Source organism: Dermacentor silvarum, chromosome 1 (genome assembly GCF_013339745.2).
Source record: "Dermacentor silvarum isolate Dsil-2018 chromosome 1, BIME_Dsil_1.4, whole genome shotgun sequence".
In the NCBI taxonomy this organism is placed as follows: Eukaryota; Metazoa; Arthropoda; class Arachnida; order Ixodida; family Ixodidae; genus Dermacentor; species Dermacentor silvarum.
The window spans coordinates 400,563,470-400,581,200 of NC_051154.1; the positions used below are offsets into that span (position 1 = coordinate 400,563,470).

At 44.0% G+C, this 17,731-nt stretch overlaps 1 protein-coding gene across 7 annotated transcripts in view; it reads left to right on the forward strand.

The window, feature by feature from the left end:
- The first annotated feature begins 911 nt into the window (after window positions 1–911).
- Window positions 912–17,731, forward strand: part of LOC119437550 (uncharacterized) — a 110,141-nt gene continuing 93,321 nt past the window's right edge. For 4 of the 7 annotated variants that reach the window (XM_037704550.2, XM_037704551.2, XM_049660694.1 and 1 more), the window contains exons 1-4: window positions 913–1,205; window positions 11,722–11,799; window positions 13,595–13,683; window positions 16,215–16,356. In XM_037704550.2, coding sequence (XP_037560478.1) covers window positions 1,176–1,205; window positions 11,722–11,799; window positions 13,595–13,683; window positions 16,215–16,356 — 339 coding nt within the window. In that variant the 5' untranslated portion in view covers window positions 913–1,175. Of the gene's footprint in view, window positions 1,206–11,721; window positions 11,800–13,594; window positions 13,684–16,214; window positions 16,357–17,731 lie in introns of all 7 variants that reach the window. The other 3 variants (XM_049660695.1, XM_037704552.2, XM_049660696.1) reach the window with 2 other exon arrangements.

A 17,731-nucleotide genomic window follows, 5' to 3' on the forward strand; every position in this document is an offset into this window, starting at 1 on the left:
ACCCTAAATCCTTGACCCTAAAGATAGCTAGTACATGACGTCTGTTTCAAGGGCGGTGCTATGGTAAACAGGGAGGTCTTTCTTATGAAATTCTGATTGGGCAACTAAAAAAAAAAAAGTTCGTAGGCCCTTCCACTCCGTGAAGATGGTTAACCAGCGAAGCTGAAACGTGCGGCTCCGGTGTTTATCACTCGGTTAATCCCGAGGGTTCATTAAAGTATTTCTCAATTATGAGGTACACACACGTTCGGCTGCGACGGAGAGAACGACGTCACTGAGGGTATGACCGCAGTCCGCCATTGTCGCTTGCTTTCGATGTTTCGAGTTTTTTGCTCGGCAGCGTGGTTAGCCGCATTCGCCCGCCATTGCCGCGTGCGATTCTTTTCCAAGTTAAATCTGTCCGTCACGTAAGACAATGAATGGCTCATACCCCCGTAAATGCGGCCTCCCCATTACGACGACAGAAGAAAAGTGAAATTCTACGCCAGAATTATGAGCGGCAATGGAGCCAGCTGTGGACACGACGAACGCGGGAACAGTGGCTCGAGCGCGTGCCGAGCACTAACACGAGCTCAACACGAGGGGCGCCAACGCTCGAGCCAGTGCTGATGACTGCAGCGCCGATAGACAGACACAGTGAAATCCTTGCTACTTGGCCATATATGGTTTATCATAAAGCTGTAAGTGCGTAGGTAAACTATATTTACTATCAAACAAGCGGTACAGGCCAACAGACGCATCGCAACAGGAGCAGACGACGCGCGGCGCGTGACGTAAGACGCGACTGCAACGCCGGTAGTTCCAGTGACAGCCGCTGCGGCCACTCCGGCCAGTGAAAGAGAACGTTCGTTGGTTCGTACACGTTTTATATTCTTCCGCTGTGGCCTAAGGCACTCTAATTAAATCTACCCACAAATACTAACCAATCTGTTGACATGCTTGACTGACTGATATAGTTTCTCTATTAACTTATTTTTTTAAATACGTATGGACCGTATGCGAAACTGCGCTTGTTGGCTGTATTAGCAATCTTGGAAAGCAGACGCGGGAAGGCAAGGGAAGCGCGTCGGTGTTGTATTTCTCACCGGCGCACTAAAGATGTCTGTGTTTTGTTATGCAGGTAGTCTTCCTTCCTTGCGGACAGTGTAGTCGTCGTGACCACAAGATCTACCCGCATGGCCCGATTTGCTGAACCGCCGGTTAAGGTAATGTCTTAGCAGATCGAATACGAGCGTCGCTTTGTGGCCACCGTGTGACAGCGCATGTTGTATACGGAGCAATAACTCTGAAATCCACTAAAAAATCTGCTACGTTGGGTCACTCGTGCTGCGCTCTCATCGCTGTAGTCGTTGAAAGCGCAGTAATGACGCCTTGACAGCGTTGTATGCGTTGGAATGCTACACCAACGCTTGCCTGGTTTGAGTCTCGTCTGGCTTGTTCGAATGACAATCCTGCATCGAAGGGCTTCAGAGGAACGTCGTGCACCTCGGAAGGCCCAGCGGATGGATTTTAAAGTACTTAACTCTTTTGGTCACCGCTAGAAATGTGCTCATTTTCGGTGTTTTTGTCATGTTTTAACGTTATATTTCAAGACGAAATTATAGCCATGATCACTGGCGTTCTGAATGGATGTAAAGCAGGTAATAATTGTTGATGCAGTTTTTTAAAATTCTTATGTGAAACTTCAAGGAACACGAATGAAAGTAATTAGTTGCTATTTTTAGTACAAGTACTGAGAGTGGAAAAAAATGTGAAATATACAAAATATGCATCTGGCTTCACATAAAATATTATGAAGGTTCGTTGGCATCACTACTAGCCATAGTGATAACCTTGCCATGTGAGAAAGCAGTCGCATTGCTAACGTGGAAATGGTTAACTTAAGGGAGGATTCGTTTTTACTCATTGCAGCAGTCGCCCGGTTTTTCACTGCGAAGCAGTGTTTGTCGGGTCAGGGAGCATGCAGTAGTCGCCTCACACTTGGTTGTTGTGTTCGACGCGCTTTTCTGTCCAAGCAAGGGTCTAGTGTGTGTTCAACTGGTGCTGGAACCTACACATGCTTTGTTCAGTTCCTGTGCACTAATGTGGAATGTCGCACAATATTGTACAGTAATGAACAAGGGCACTTGTACAGGCGGTGTTCCAAATGTAAAAGATTAGACAAGTCTAGCTTCTGTCGAAGGTCGGTCTGAAATTGAGCGCTTGCTCTTGTGTGAATGAAAACCCCCGCACGACGGGGAGGATTCCTCTTAATAATTTATACATGCGCGGTCGAAACGCTAATGGATAAAAGCAACCCACGATGGGAAAATAAAGTTGCACTCGATACATGTCGTACACAATTATCAAAATAGCACACACTTGCGCGCATCTACCGATTAAGGAGCATCTACCAATCCAGCCTAGACTTTGGATCGGAAAATAAGAACCCAATAGAAGCTTCTGTATCTTCACTGCAGCTGTAATTTATGTTGTCAAGGGAACCTAAGTGAAAATTTCGCGTTGTTTCATTGTGGAAGTGCTCGGAGCACTAGAGGTTAGTTTTAACCATACCTACAGTCGAAGTTTTATATTTCCAGACTCCCCAATCTGCCATAAATTGTCAAATTTGACAAATAGTTAAAGTTCAGTCGTCATTTCAGACGGTGCAATGGTGTTGTTGGTACAAAATTCTAACAAATGTTTAGCAATGCATTGTAAAATTTTTCAATGCAGTAACGAAAGAGTTAATCATGTTTGATTTCACTGGAAGGTGAGAATTCTAGTTGGAGGAAATCTTCATGGTTTGTTTATTGAATTTAACCATTGTTTAACCAGAGAGTGCTATGTTGAAAGTGCGAGTTCCTTTCAAAACAAACTCGTACTAAGGGTATCTGCTTTCTGATAAAATGTACGATAGTAAAATTTGAAGCAATTACAGTTTTCCACAGTTCATTCAGATTTAATGCTATTAGAGAGTAGCAGATTTTTCTGCCCACATTTTCACTTTACTTTTGCAATCATAGAGATGCATTATCTAATATTGCATCATGACTATTTGAAACTGCATCTAAGCACCTCTAATGCATCTATGAAATTGTTTTTCATAATTTTTGCATGCTTGTATTTCTGGACTCTATTTCAGAGCCCACTGGTGGGAAATTAAGGTGGAAATTTGGGCAAGTTCATGTCAAGCAGTGTCCAGCACTGACAAACAAGCATCGGTTGCACTCTTGTCTGTCAGTACTGAAATGTTTTTTTATATTGTTTTTTTTCCGAGAAATATGTCGGAACTTGTGTACCAAGATGCGATTTACAGAACCCCGGGTGGTCAAACCTAATCCAGACTGTGGCACCTCTTGTAGCCTCTATGGTGATTTTAATGGTTAAACCTAGTCAGTCATTATCACTCACTGAAAAACATATACAGAGGTATTGCAAAAGTGCATAAGTTGTTATCTGGCTACATTGAAGAGTGTGATTGCAAAAATTCATCATAATGTGGAAGACTGTACACAAAAGGCACTTTGATTATTTTGGTACGGACGAGACAGCATGTTTTGTTTTAGAGCATTAAATCAGTTACATATTTAATAGCAGCTTTCCAGTACCTTGGTTGTGGTGGCTGGCTCAACTCTGTCCACATATTCTGGGGCCAAGTGTTTTCATGGAAACTGTGGAATGTGTCTGCTATTAAACAGCATCTTTTCATGAATTTTTTCCAACAAAAAAACGCTTTTCACTGCATTTGGTATGAATAGAGTTAGCAGCAAGCAAAAGCTGCCGACTCTGCTTTTTGTTCCTACTCGGAGGTTCAGGAGAGTTGCGACTTGGACTGGTTAGGTTAGTATGACATTTTTGCAAACAGAAATAGCACAGCGCAAAAACACAGGCTGCAGTCAGTGGTCACACATGCAGTGCCGCTTATCTGTCACCTTGTGTTGTCACGACGTGCTAGTTTTATTTAAAAAAAAACAAACAAAAAAAAAAAAACTAAAAGCTGTGTGCCACATAGCACTGTGTATTGTTGCACTGACCTTTTGTGTTGGCATGACCTCGAAATGTTGTGTTGCAAACCTCCGTTCATGTCTTGAGAAGGCCATTGTATTGGTGTGATGGTGTCACCACCCCATTAGTGATTGGGCTTCTCCACTTTTGATGGAGGCACTGCTTAATCCTGACATTTAAAGGGATTCACAACTTACTTACTCTTGTCCTGCATACGGGCTCAGTACACGGACGTTTTTGTATTTGGGCGCATTTTTATGGGACCGAAATGCAAAAATGCCTGGTCGCCCGTTAAAGAGTGCCAAGTGGTCAAAATTAACCCCGAGTCCCCCACTATGGCATGCCTCATAACAACATCCTGGTTTTGGCTCGTAAAGCCCCATAATTTAATTAAGTTACTCTTGCACGAGAGAAGAGATTTTGTAAGCTGGAAAAGAGGCAGCCTTTCGAGTGCAATCTCAAGTGCTGCACATAGAACAGTTGCCTTGTTTGTTCATGGCACTGTTGCTGAGCAACTGTAAGCAGTTTATTTACCCCATTCGGAAGTGTTGTGAGGTCCTTTAAGTGTGGAAACCCCAACAGCGTAGAGTTTCTCGTACAATAATTACTAGAGGGAACTGCGGCGCGAGTGTCTACGGGAGCTGCAGTCGGGCCGATTCGGCCAGCATGGGAATCGTGGCCAATGCACGGATTTGCTTGAACTTCGTCCTGGCTTCAAGGGGCTTTGTGACTTTGCGAACTAGTCATTTTCAACAAAGTACTGTGTAATAAATGCGCAGCACGGCAGGATTCAAACACAGGACCTCTAGCACAGAAGGCCGATGTACAAACCATTGCGCCACAAATGCATGCATCGACAAGCGGCACAGAACGCCCTTGTGGATTTCTCGCTAACAAGCCAGCGCGTTGAGATCTGGCCACCTCATCAGGCTGAACCTTTGCAATTAGTAGCGATTGTACGTGTGCATAGGGTCTTCTGCATTTATGCAAATATAGATTGCTTTGAAATTTAAGACAATGACGGCTATTAAAGCGTAATAAACACCACAGCGCCACGAATGTTTGAATCCAAAATCGTGAAAATCGAGATAAATCCATGGTACCAACCATCATTCCCATGGTGGCTGAACGATGGCAGTGTCGGAGCTGCCTCTGGTAGACTGGTAATTACTGTGGGGAAACTCTTATGTCTGAAGGTGTTGAGCAGCCTTTTGCAGAAGCATGCGAGTGTGACAAGAGCTGTTGCTAGGCACCATTGCAGGAAATTCCTGGCATTCTGAAGCTCGAGACACTCGGGAGAAGCATTTCCCAGTCTGTTTCAGAACACTGACCATCGTGTTCCCAAATGGGTCTTGAGTTAAAGGTCTTTCTCAACTTCACTGCGTCGCACGCAGTGCCAGCCCTTGACCAGAGAAGCCTCCTCGGTAACACTTCTTGGTTCCTCGGGATTAACTGTGAAGTGTTAGTGTGACTAAGTCAGTCGAGGGTTGGTGAACGTAAAAGTTAATGTGAGGAAGAGACGAGATGTGTCTCCACCTCGTTGTCTACTTCTGTATTATGTAAATCAGCGTGGAAGGTGACAGAAAGAGAAGGTCAGGGGACGAGCGTTGCCTTACAACTGAAGTTTGTTAAGAATGACACACAAAAAGAAAACGGCAGCTTCGCATGCATACCGTCAAGTGACATGCATTAGATCAGCAAGCAGTTGCGTCTTGCACTCTTGACAAAGATACAAGTTCCCGATATGCAATCATCGTGCAGCCTTTGTATATATATAAAAAAAAAGGCCCACCTTTTTGTCTTTGTGCTTGACAATGATGCTTCCTGTCCGGTGTTTTACCATCGCCATCCGGGCTGATTTAAAGTATTCCACCATTCTAACTTCTTTCTCAACTGCAACACGTTCCAATACCATTGTGTATTTTGGACATGAATCCTTATTAACTTGACTCTTCTAATCAGTCAAGCGGGGTGCCCTTCTTGGGTGAAGAAATGTTTTAGAATATGGAGGTGAAAGTTGTGGCCAGGGCCAGTATTTTGTAGCGATGCCTTACGACTTATTCTATAGTGGTCTTATCATCCGCTGCTCACGACCGGCTGATCCCGTTGATAACGCGAAGGGACCGTCGCTCTGACCACTGATAAAGCGCGGTAAGCCCAAAAAGGCATTAGCACCGGAAAGCATCGCTACAAAATACCGGCCCAGCACTTGACTCGCAGTGTGTGTGCAGTGTACGACAAGCTTTTGGTGTGAAATGTGCACATGCAGTCTAAAAGAAAAGAGTTGCAAAAGCGCATTGTCGTAAAACTCCAAGCAAATCTATCTTGCATTCTAAAAGCTAGAGGTAAAACTTGTATTTCTCACGAATTCCTATTCCATAGCGTGTTAAAGAATTTTCTGCCTGCACCGCTTTCCTTTATTTACAGTATGTTTTTTGAATCTGTAGGATTGTGTTGGGGTTCGTGAGAAAATAAAAATGAAAACCTCTGAAATGGCTGATGAGGAAACAGTGCCGGGAGCACAGACATAAAAAATGTGCTGGCTTTCAATTGAGCATTTATTTGTGTGCAAGAGTATGTGAAGCTTACAAGATGTGCCTGCCTCTAGTTGGCAAATATCTACAAGGATTTCACAGCTACTTTGGTTCTCCACAAGAAAAGTAGAAAGTTACCTATGAAGAAAGGGGTCAGGCAAGGAAGACACAATCTCTCCAATGCTATTCAAGCTTCTAGACTGGGAAGGCTTAGGAGTGAGGATCAACGGCGAATATCTCGCAACCTTTGGTTTGCAAATGACATTGTCCTATTCAGCAACAATGGGGACGGATTACAGCAAATGATTGAGGACGTTAACCGAGCAAGTGTAAGAGTAGGGTTGAAGATTAACATGCAGAAGATAATGTTCAATAGCCTGGCAAGGGAACAAGAATTCAGGATCGCCAGTCAGCCTGTAGAGTCTGTAAAGGAGTGCATTTATCTAGGTCAATTACTCACAGAGGACCCTGATCATGGTAGAAATTTACAGAAGAATAAAATTGGGTTGGAGTGCATAGGGCAGGCATTGCCAAATCCTGACTGGGAGCTTACCACTGTCGTTGAAAAGAAAAGGACAATCATTGCATTCTACCGGTGCTAACGTATGGAGCAGAAACTTGGAGGTTAACAAAGAAGCTCGAGAACAAGTTAAGGTTCGCACAAAGAGTGATGGAACGAAAAATGTTAGGCCTAGCGTTAAGAGACGGGCAGAGAGTAATGTGGATCAGAGAGCAAACAGGGGATAGCCGATATTCTAATTGACATTAAAAGAGAAAAAAATGCAGCTGGGCAGGTCATGTAATGCGTAGGATGGCTAACCGGTGGACCATTAGAGTTGCAGAATTGATACCAAGAAAAGGGAAGCGCAGTCGAGGACGGCAGAAAAATTGGTGGGGTGATGAAGTTAGGAAATTTGCAGGTGCACGTTGGAATCGGCTAGTGCAAGACAGGGGTAATTGGAGATCACAGGGAGAGGCCTTCGTCCTGCAGTGGACATAAATATAGGCTGATGATGATGATAAAGTATGGGCTATCCACGTTTGCTGTCTTCCTGTCTCTTAATGTTAGGCCTAACATTTTTCGTTCTATCGCTCTTTGTGCGGTCCTTGACTTGTTCTCGATCTTCTTTGTTAACCTCCAAGTTTGTGCCCCATATGTTAACACCGGTAGAGTGTAGTGATTGTACACTTTTCAATGACAGTGGCAAGCTCCCAGTCAGGATTTGGCAATGTCTGCCATATGCACTCCAACCCAATTTTATTCTTCTGTAGATTTCCTTCTCATGATCCTGGTCCCCTGCGAGATAAAAATACTCCTGCACAGATGGCAGGGGCTGACTGGTAATCATGAATTCTTGTTCCCTTGCCAGGTTATTGAACATTACTTTTGATTACTGCATATTAATCTTCAACCCCACTCTTACACTTTCTCAATTAAGGTCCTCAATCATTTGTTGTAATTTGTCCCCGGTGTTGCTGATTAGGACAATGTCATCTGCAAACTCAAGATTGTTGAGATATTTGGCATTGGGGGATCCTCACTCCTAAGCCTTCCCAGCCTAATAGCTTGAATACTTCTAAGTATGCAGTGAATAGCATTGGAGACATTGTCTCATTTTCTGACCCCTTTCTTGATTGGTAATTTTCTACTTTTCTTCTGGAGGAACCAAGGCAGCTGTGCAATCTTTGTAGATATTTCTCAAGATGTTTACACATGCCTCCTGTACTGCTTAATTTCCCACTCCCCCCGTGTGCTGCTCCTTTAATGCCTCTGATGCCATTAAACACCAGTTTAATACCTGATCCTGACAGCATGCTTTGTGTGTTTGCCTTTCCTTAGTTGGCCTGCCTCTTGTCGGTCTTCCTGTGGTGTCACACGTGGTCCCTCTGATGGCACGCATGCACCTCACCGTTCTTTCTGCTTAGAACTTGGTTCTCAGGTTCTTAAAAAGCAATAACAGCATTCTAAACACAAGGCAAAAGGACAAGCGTTTGACCTGTCACCTCTTGTGGTAGTCATGTTAATGCTACATTTAAAAAAAAATCTGTTTCATGCACTTCCGGAGTGGACAGTCTATAGGAGGAGCCTACCCAGCAGGCACTACTGTGGGAGGTTATGGTGGGAATGAAAAGAACTCAGTACAGCGAAAAGTAATTTTAGTGGGCTTCACTTGGAACAAGTATTTCAGACATTACATTTGCATCTTGCAGACATTACATTTGACCCTACGAATAACTGTTTCAGTTGTACAAACTCGCTGCGAGGCAGCTCTTGTCAGCTTTTGTACAAATGTTCTCACGGCACAGCAGTGCCTCTATGGTGTCACCTCGCCTAAGTTGTCTGGTGGTAATGCTGCTCAGCAGCACCAGCTCTTATGCCGTCATACTTTTCTTCAAGTCTTTCTGGGCAGGACAGAGAAATGCACGAGTGCAGCATGAGAATAACTTAGTGCTGTGCAGGTCACTCAACTAGGCCTGAAATTCTCTGAAGTTGTATTGAAGCAGTCAATGAGTGTTTTTGCTTTCGTTTGAATGTTTTCCCATCGTCTTCGGTATAGTTTCTGTGGTGCCATTCAACCTCTTCTTCTGGCCTTGAGTTGACTGGGGATACTGGCAGTACAAAATACAGCAGGCAAAGAATGCCTTAGTTTGTTCCAAGTACAACTCTTTGGCGCTATCTAATTTGCTGACTAGGCATCGGCACAGACACTGTGTGCCCATTTGACCAGCTCATTGTGCTGAGCTCTCCAAAGACGTACGTCAAAACTGTTTCTCGCTAAGTGAAGAAATTCCAAGTGGTCAGTGAGAGAGGTCGTTGTGAACGCCATCGGGGCCGGTATTATGTAGCGATGCCTTTTCGGTAGCAATGCCTTTTCGCGCTTATCGCGCTTTGTCAGTGGTCAAAGCGACGGTAAGCTCGCGTTATCAACGGGATCAACCGGCCGTGAGCGGTGGATAATAAGACTAGTATAGAATACGTCGTAAGTCATGGCTACAAAATCACGGCCCAGGTGTTGTAACAATGTTGCAATCTTGGTGCGCTCAGTGCCGGATCAGCAAGAGCACCTGGAAATGTTGCTAATGTTTCCCATCCTATGGTCACTAACTTTGCCCTGAAGATAATGTACAAAAACGACCTCGCCCAGATTTCTCCACCGAAATTGCTGTCGTGGAGTTTCTGCAAGCTTTAGTCTGTAAATTTTGGCAATCACTGTTTTTATTGCCTTATTCAAGTGTCGTAATACTTTTTGCTGGGCTATTTTGCAGCATATTCTGGATATGACACAGAAGTAGCTTTAATACAGTCTGAGACCCTTGTCATTTCCTCGTGCATGTATTTGTTGTGCATTGTTCCAGAAGGATTTGTGGCCAATTTTCTTTTGTGCCATTGTAGCAGGTGCGCAAGGTATTTAGGGACGTAATTGCAACTTCATGAATAGCAATATTTCCTACTAGATTCAATATATTTGTTCAGAATTTTTCACATTGCTTCTTTTGCCATTGTTTTCTAAGGTTGTTGAATAAAACCATCTTCATCAAAGCTGCTATGAATGCATGAGTAATAACCAATAAAAAAAGTAATGTTCACAGTGAAAACCTTGGAAATATTCAAAAGAAAATTGGCCTGAGTGGGAAGTTTATGTGGGAAGTTTATCTTTCTTTTGCGTATTTGCTTGAATTCAAAGCATATTCCGATCCCACTTGAAAACCAGTGCTGTCTTGGTGTGCGACAGCGGAACAGCAGTGACCCTTGCTGCATAGTGACACGCATTTAAGTGCCTCTGCACACAATCTCTGAGCTACAACATGCAGTGAGCATGTTTGTGTTAGGTACTTACCAAAGATGACATGCCTCTACAGTTCACATTGCAAGTGCAATGATGCAGTCACATTGTTTTGTTCTGAAAAGCTTGGGTAGTGCAATTGGTGACAATCTAAGAATGCACTGGTGAACAATCCAACTCTAGGAAGTTTGTATAGAGGTGCCAGCCAATCACGTTTGCTCATTTCATCACAGCAAAGGCACAGCAATCCTATCATTTTTACATCATTGTTTACATTGAATTCTTAAGTTGTCACCCAGTGTAGTGTATTCAAAGTTGGTATGTGCTTTTTTGTGCATGTGTGTGTGTGTGTGTGAGAGAGAGAGAGAGAGAGATCCTCATGTACTGAGCCTTAAGTGATGCGCCTTTGAAACGGGGCGGTAACAACTAGTCACCTACCCTGCTTGAGTTGAAAGGTGTGCTATGCAAAAGTACCTACAGAAGTGCTCTGGATACTTAATTTTGTGGAATTACTGCTCTCATCTTGATAGCGTTTGTGAGACAAAGTAAGCATTTAACTTTTTTTTAATTACGCAATTATTACCTGTGCGCCATTACAAAATGTAGCGCAAAAAGTCATCTACGGCGCCTCCTCCTTTCTCGTCCTCGTCTCATGTTGACCAAAGTTGTCCAAGTACTCAACTAAATGCCGTTGAAAGGCTGTCATCCTCAAGTGAAGGAAGCCCACTTGTGTTGGTGAATTTCTTCCCTTTTCCTTCACTTTCTGCACAACTCATTTACCGTATTCCAAGGAATTTCCCGCGGGCCTCGATCGTCTCAATTATTGACCATTGCATGTTCAAATTGGCACTGCTCAAGCGTGTGTTCTCTTGCATATATTCCGTTCATTTCTTTTTACCTTCTTGATCTATTGCCAAATGGCACTGAAAATGGATAAACAATGGTAACTAACAAAGGCCCGTGTGTACAGCTCTAGAAAGTGTTGAAATGTTCCGAAGGCAAAGTCCTGACAGCGGTCTCTATAAAACGCAGGGAAGGTGCATTTCATGTCTCGGCACAGACAGCCACTGTCCTAACTCCTCTTGTGACTCTGGCAAAGAAGACTGCTTCGAGCAGTCTGCAGCAGTGCAAGCTGTATTTGCTATCTAGTGAGCACTGACAGAATCTGGAGATATGGGAGGAATTCACTCCGAGTAAGCTTAAGGTTGGCATCCGATACCTGGGGAAGAATGTTGTCGAGGCGTTGCAATAGGCAGCAAGCTGTCTTTTTGGACCAGCTTGAAACTGGCCAGAGAGGACCTTCCCCATCCGCTTCTTTTTGTCGCATCTTTATCACATTAATCAGCTGATCTCACACTAATCTCAGCTGTGCTCCTATTTTGAATTTGCAATAAATAAATGTGCATCTTCTGCAGGCCTCTCGACCTGGGCGGTCACAACCGGCTTCTCGGAGGAGTGCCCAAGGCCTGTTGCAGTATCTAACCAATCGCCAGGTGATGCCTACTCTGCAATTGCTAAGAATGCTGTGTGGAGCCTGCAGTACTTAACAGCCTCCTTGAGCCAATTTTTTTTCCCCCCAAGTTGAAATTTTAAAAATTCCTTAGATTTTTTGGAACATGTAGTGATTCTCTTTTTATATCTAAATACTGCCAATCACAACAAAGATTTTAGCAAGGTGGTATGTGCATGAACAAACTATTGTTAAAGCTTGATATAACAAAATTCTCGATATAACAAAGCATTTAACTTTTTATACCTTCTTGTCCATAGAACGCCATGTATTTAGAACCTCAATATAACCAAGTTGTGGAGGGTGTGCTTACAAGGGAACTAGAGCCGCGACAAATGCGAAACTGCCTTTATGTTTATTAGAATGCAGCAGAACACAAAAAAGAATGTGCAAACGAGCTGTCGGACATTATAAAAAAAGAAATCCGGTCTATTTCTTGTTACCCAGTATAAAAAAAAATTCAAAAGTTGGAACATTTGGCCGTCCCGACTGTGTCAAGTCGGGAGACAGGACATTTCCTCAAAAGCTGGGTCTGTTCTGGTAAGTTCGAGATGGTTGGCAACTCTATGTAGCAGCATAACGGACAACTGAGCAAGCCGGAGCGGGTGCCAAAACCTCACAATGGTGTACATGACCACTTCCTGTGTCCAGGCACCTTCTGGGAAATGAAACCAAAAGTTATCCATATAATTATTATAATAAATTATTTACAATGCTCTAATCTCCATATTCAGAAATGCCTCTTAACTTGAAGCCCATGCTTGACTTGATCTAAATGAGGCCTGGCGTAAATGTGGCCAGGATGCTCATTTCGTTTCCTTCAGCGTGTTCACGACAGGCATCATTTCGACCAAGTCATTCATGGTTCTAAGTTAAGATACATTTCTAAAAAGGCTTGCTTGCCAGTATTTCTTATGCGGCATTGCGGTCAAGAACCTTCATTTAAAGCAAAAGAAAAGTAAAAATGTTGTGTCAGTACCCCTTTAAAAACGCGCTAGCACAACATTTGTGACGTCAAATGCTAGAAGAAATGCTGAGAGGCATCGGAGATCTCGAAACAGTTTACTCTGATACTTGCTTTACTCCGAGGGAGTATCTGCACATATGTGGGCTCAGCCAGGAGAAGCGTCTTTCTTCTTTTTACAAGCGGCATTGTCACACCTGGCCTTATTGGTACACAACTGCACTTGCTCAGTGTTTTACCTGAGGGTAGTGCTTCCACTGAGGATATGCAAAGAGTAATTTTTGAGACAGAATTGTGCCAGCAGCAAACCAAATGTGAAATACTTTTTCAGTTTTTCAATAATCAACAGCTGTTTTTACCACTAATATAAAATGACCTATAATCAGTGTTAGTGATTCTTGGTAATTACATTGCACATTTTATGAAAAGTTGTTTATTAAAGCATAATGTAGCATTAGGAGCAAATGAGCAGTTTACACGAATACTACTTGAGACTCATTAGTGAGTGCCAGGCTGGAAAAGTGACTCCCTGAGCGATTGTGCTCCTCTACGAAGCTTATCATGTTTTGTGTCTGCTATGGCCGCCAAGGTCACACAATTGCACCAATTGTATGCTTGATCACACGCAGTTGGCGATATTAAATATTTAAGAACGATACTTAACCAATATTGACTGTTGGACTCAAAGTCAAAATTGAATATTGGATTTGTTGTTGAAAACATTTTAATATTTGGCGTACTCCTAGTTTCTACAACTTTGCAAATGTTAGTATCCATTTTGGCTGCTTGAGCTCCATGGTTGGTGGATGTGCAGGTGTGGGGGGACCAGCGACGGCAGCCCCCTCTGGCTTCCCAGCGCTTCCTCCTATCGCAGCTGGTTCCCGAGGATGTGCTGCGCAGTGGGTGAGTGTGGACCTCCTTGGCCTCGGAAGGTGGCCACAGCTGGGCAAATAAAGCTCGCTTGGCATCTCGCTCCTCCCATTTGCTCACACAGGGTACTAGGTCTTGGCTCCGAGTTTATTGGCCTACCGTACTGTTCGTGATAGTGTTCGATATAACAGTGCAGCCCCCGTCAAACTTAACCTGAACACATTTTGAGCTCCTTTTTGTTTCTCCTGCGGAGGGTACTGGGTATTCCCGATTGGGGTGCCTCGAAGGTGGTAGCTGAATGCATCTTCCTTCCAGAGCATTCAATGCTTTATCCTTACCGCCAGCATTTGTCACAATTGTGCTGCTAGGGAGAGTCCTGATTTTATGGGTCAAGCATAATGGCGGCCATACATCTCAGCATGAGTGCTCGTGTTTTTTTATTTGTTTTGTTCTTATAGGAAACAAAGTAGCGTATTCTTGCATAATGTTTCTGCAGCCGCCACAACATGCCTGGAGCACATGAGTGTGCAAGTGGGTGCGTGTGCACATCCGTGGCTGTGCCCGAATAAAGCTGTGCCGCTATTTCCACTCACTCCCTGCTTTTCCCGATAGTGAATGTGAAACCCCTGTGTAGAGGTTGTATCATCTACCCAGAAGTTGGTTGAACTGAAATTGCGTAGCAACTTTTATCTGTATGCAACAGCTGGCACGATAAAGCTGATTGATCGGCGTCGCTGGGCTGCGTCCCCATGCTCTGCCATCTCTAGTTTCCTGAAATGGCAGATCTGTGTAAAAGGTGGTCCTTGAACGATGCAAACGTTCGAGAGCTTCTGATAAAGTTTGATCTAGACTCTGATACTATGTACTATGAGGTGTGTGAGTTACTGTGACAAATAAGCCAAATAATCGGCAAAACTATACATTTTTTGTACGTTCAGATCCAAACTTGCTGAAATGGTGAGCAACATATTGCCGATAAACTGAATTTTATGCTCTCTGGGAAAACCTCCTGCAAACTGTGTGTGGAAATGCTCAAACCGCCTCACACTTAAAAAGGCCAGATGTACGTACCAAATGCTGCCTAAGTAGGACTGCTAGGTATACACTATTTTTCTAGCTAACCCACCGGTGTACTCGTGCTGAAATTTTGCTTGAAGGTATTCTTTCACAGTGCATGCAGTTTAATCCCGCACGTTGACCTCCAAATGACCTCTGCACTAAGATGTCTGCACATTCCCTTGGAACATGAAACCCCGCACGCTTACCAACTGTTGCATGCCATATTTAGCCCAGTCACTTCTGCAGGGCATGCTGTGAGTACTTTCCACGTAAAGTGCCAAATTAATGATTTATTTATTGTTGCAGCTTCACTTGCCATCTGCCAGGGACAGCTCCAGAGTGGCAAATGGAACTAGTTATTTTAGGATCATAAGTAGGGCTAACGAGAATGTAAATCTGGGCTTTAAAGAGAGGATTGATGAGAAGCCTATTGTCACGTGGTAGTGGTGGTCAAGAACACACAAGTAAAACTGTAAATGACGAAAATATCTCTTTATGTGGTGAACCTGTGCCAAGAAAAACGGGCTACACTCAAAGCACAATGATAGCGGCAGACACAGTCGGCGATCGTCGGAAATCTGATCGGCAGGTCAAGCACGTCTGCTTTTATACATGAGTCATCGCAGGTTCCCGAGAAATTGCTGGTGCTGGTGCCGACAAGTCTTCGAGAAAGTGCTACACAATTCGCATCACGCATACGATCAGATTACACAAGGTTTGGTGACAACAGACGACGGATAGAACCATCTATATTCTATAACATTTGAGAAACTTTTGATACATGCAGGCGTGTCCTGCACTGAGTGATAACGTTTAACATTTCTTAGCCGGTGAAAAGTGGTCACCCGTGATAGAAACAGGTACACGTGTCAGTATCATGGGGAATTCATCACCTGGGAAGGGCTGACACTTGGAATAAAATGAAGAAACCTGACAATTCTCCATGTATGCAATGCATTCAGCCATAAACGAAAAATGATTGGTGTAGCAAGGAGACTGCAGTACAGCTTGGCAGTGTAATGATTAAGGCAAGTAACTGGTGTCCTGTTAGAGTAACAAAATGTGTGCCAAGGAAAGAAAAATGGTCAATGATGGCCCAGGATTGGCTGGTATGATCAGTGCAAATGTGATGAGGTGCAACCGTGCATGCATTACATACTTTCTTCATTACTTTCTCTAGCCTTCTCAAGTTTATTACATTAGTGTCACATTTTGCAGATACCCATGAACATGCCAAATTATTCACTACTCTTTTTATTATATTTTTCTCAGGCAATTTCCTCTTGGGGTTTGGAAAGGTGTTGTAGTAGATGCAGTTATGTTACAAAAGTGTGCATGCTGCTGGCCTGCAAGCTGCACGGTATTTGGAGCAAAAGCCTTTGTCAGCCTTTTGTTCCAGTTGCTATACAGAAAGACAGGTAAGGCAACTTGTAGGACAGAGCCCATTGAAGATTTGTTTTTGTCCTGGAGTGGGATGCTGATGGAGTGCCCGATGCTGGCTGCAGGACCGTGTTCTTGGGCTTCCTGGCGGGGGGACAGTGGCTGCTCTCTTATGTGGCCGAGCCCGATCGAATACGGGAACTCCCTCCTATGTGCTCCTACCGGCTGCAGTGGTGGTACTTTGTTCCTGGCAGACCGTTGCGCCTGGTGAGTGTCTCCCCTAGATAGTGAGCCGGTCCCGCAGCATGCGTGGCGCATGTTTGCCCCGTCCAGCCTTCAGAGCTGCATACAACAGTGGCTATCGTATGTCCTCCTGACAGCTAATGGCTGTTCGAGTCTTTCTTTCTTTTTTTTTTGCCGAATTGCATGTGACGAAAGCAAGAAACCCATTTTTTGTTTGAATTATCGCAGCTATACTCCGTTTCGGTAGTTCCATGCAGCAGAGCCAAGCCTACGCGACCCGTGAGCACAGGTTCTTTGTGCAGCAAGATGCAGTACCACAGTTTGGAACCCGTTAAGATGACTAAATGGCCTTGACAAGTGGTCTTGTCAGCATGTGCTTTGTGTGGTACTTGGAAGCTTCTCTGCTGGTTGCAGGGCGGTTTACTGCGCGAGTTTGCTTCATTCTTTATTAAAATATTTATTGAGGCTTTATGACACTGGAAATAGTTACACTTGTTCGAACGAAAACGTGCAGAGAAAAAAAATGAATGCAATGCTCACATACAGATATTAATTTGCATTTAAAAAGTACAAACAATTGATTTGACTGTGGCTAAATTCATACGTGTAGTCTGTACAGCCACAACGCTGCAGAGGACTCCCTCCTGGGTAGTGCTTCGTCCTTCGGAAAAATGGCGTCCGCAGACTTGCTTGTGTGGTATTGTTCCAAGCTGCTCTTTTACGTAAAAGGAACAAATAAGTTGGCTTGGAACAGTGCGGAAGGAGCGTGGTAAACGTGCACGAATTCTAATTAAGGAAACGGCTGCACTTGTGAATGTTAGCAAGCACATCACATATGAGTGGATGTTTCGCAAGAGAGATGGCGCCACCATCCTGTGTGCGACACTGGCCGAGTGCTCCTTCCGAACCCTCCGTTTCTGCTGTCTCTGCAACCCTTTTCCTCTGTATCTCGAGATATCTTTAAGACTCGTGCCTTTTTGGTGCCAGAGCGAATGTAGAACAAAGCATCTACTGACTGCGGTAGCAGTGGTAGAAAATATTGCCACCTGCGCTACACTAGCAGACAACAGGGCACCTTTAAGAGGGGTTCACTGCCCCTGATTGGTCGAAGAAACCTGTAGCTTCCACAGTGCTGTACGGAACTACTCAGAGTGTAGTCTTAAAGGGGCCTTGAAAAACTTTTCCAACTAATCGTAGAATAGCTTCACTATTGTACGTTGTCCCATGTATCTCATGCGGCGAAACATTTTTCGAATTCAACTATAAGTGGAGCTGTCGCACTAATACTCGGCTTTCTCTCACTTTTCGTCTCTGCTAGTGCGCTGGAAGCTACACAGCAGAGAAGCCAAGAGAGCAACGCTGTGGCCAAAAGTTGAGTGTCGCGTGGATGAAAGGGCTC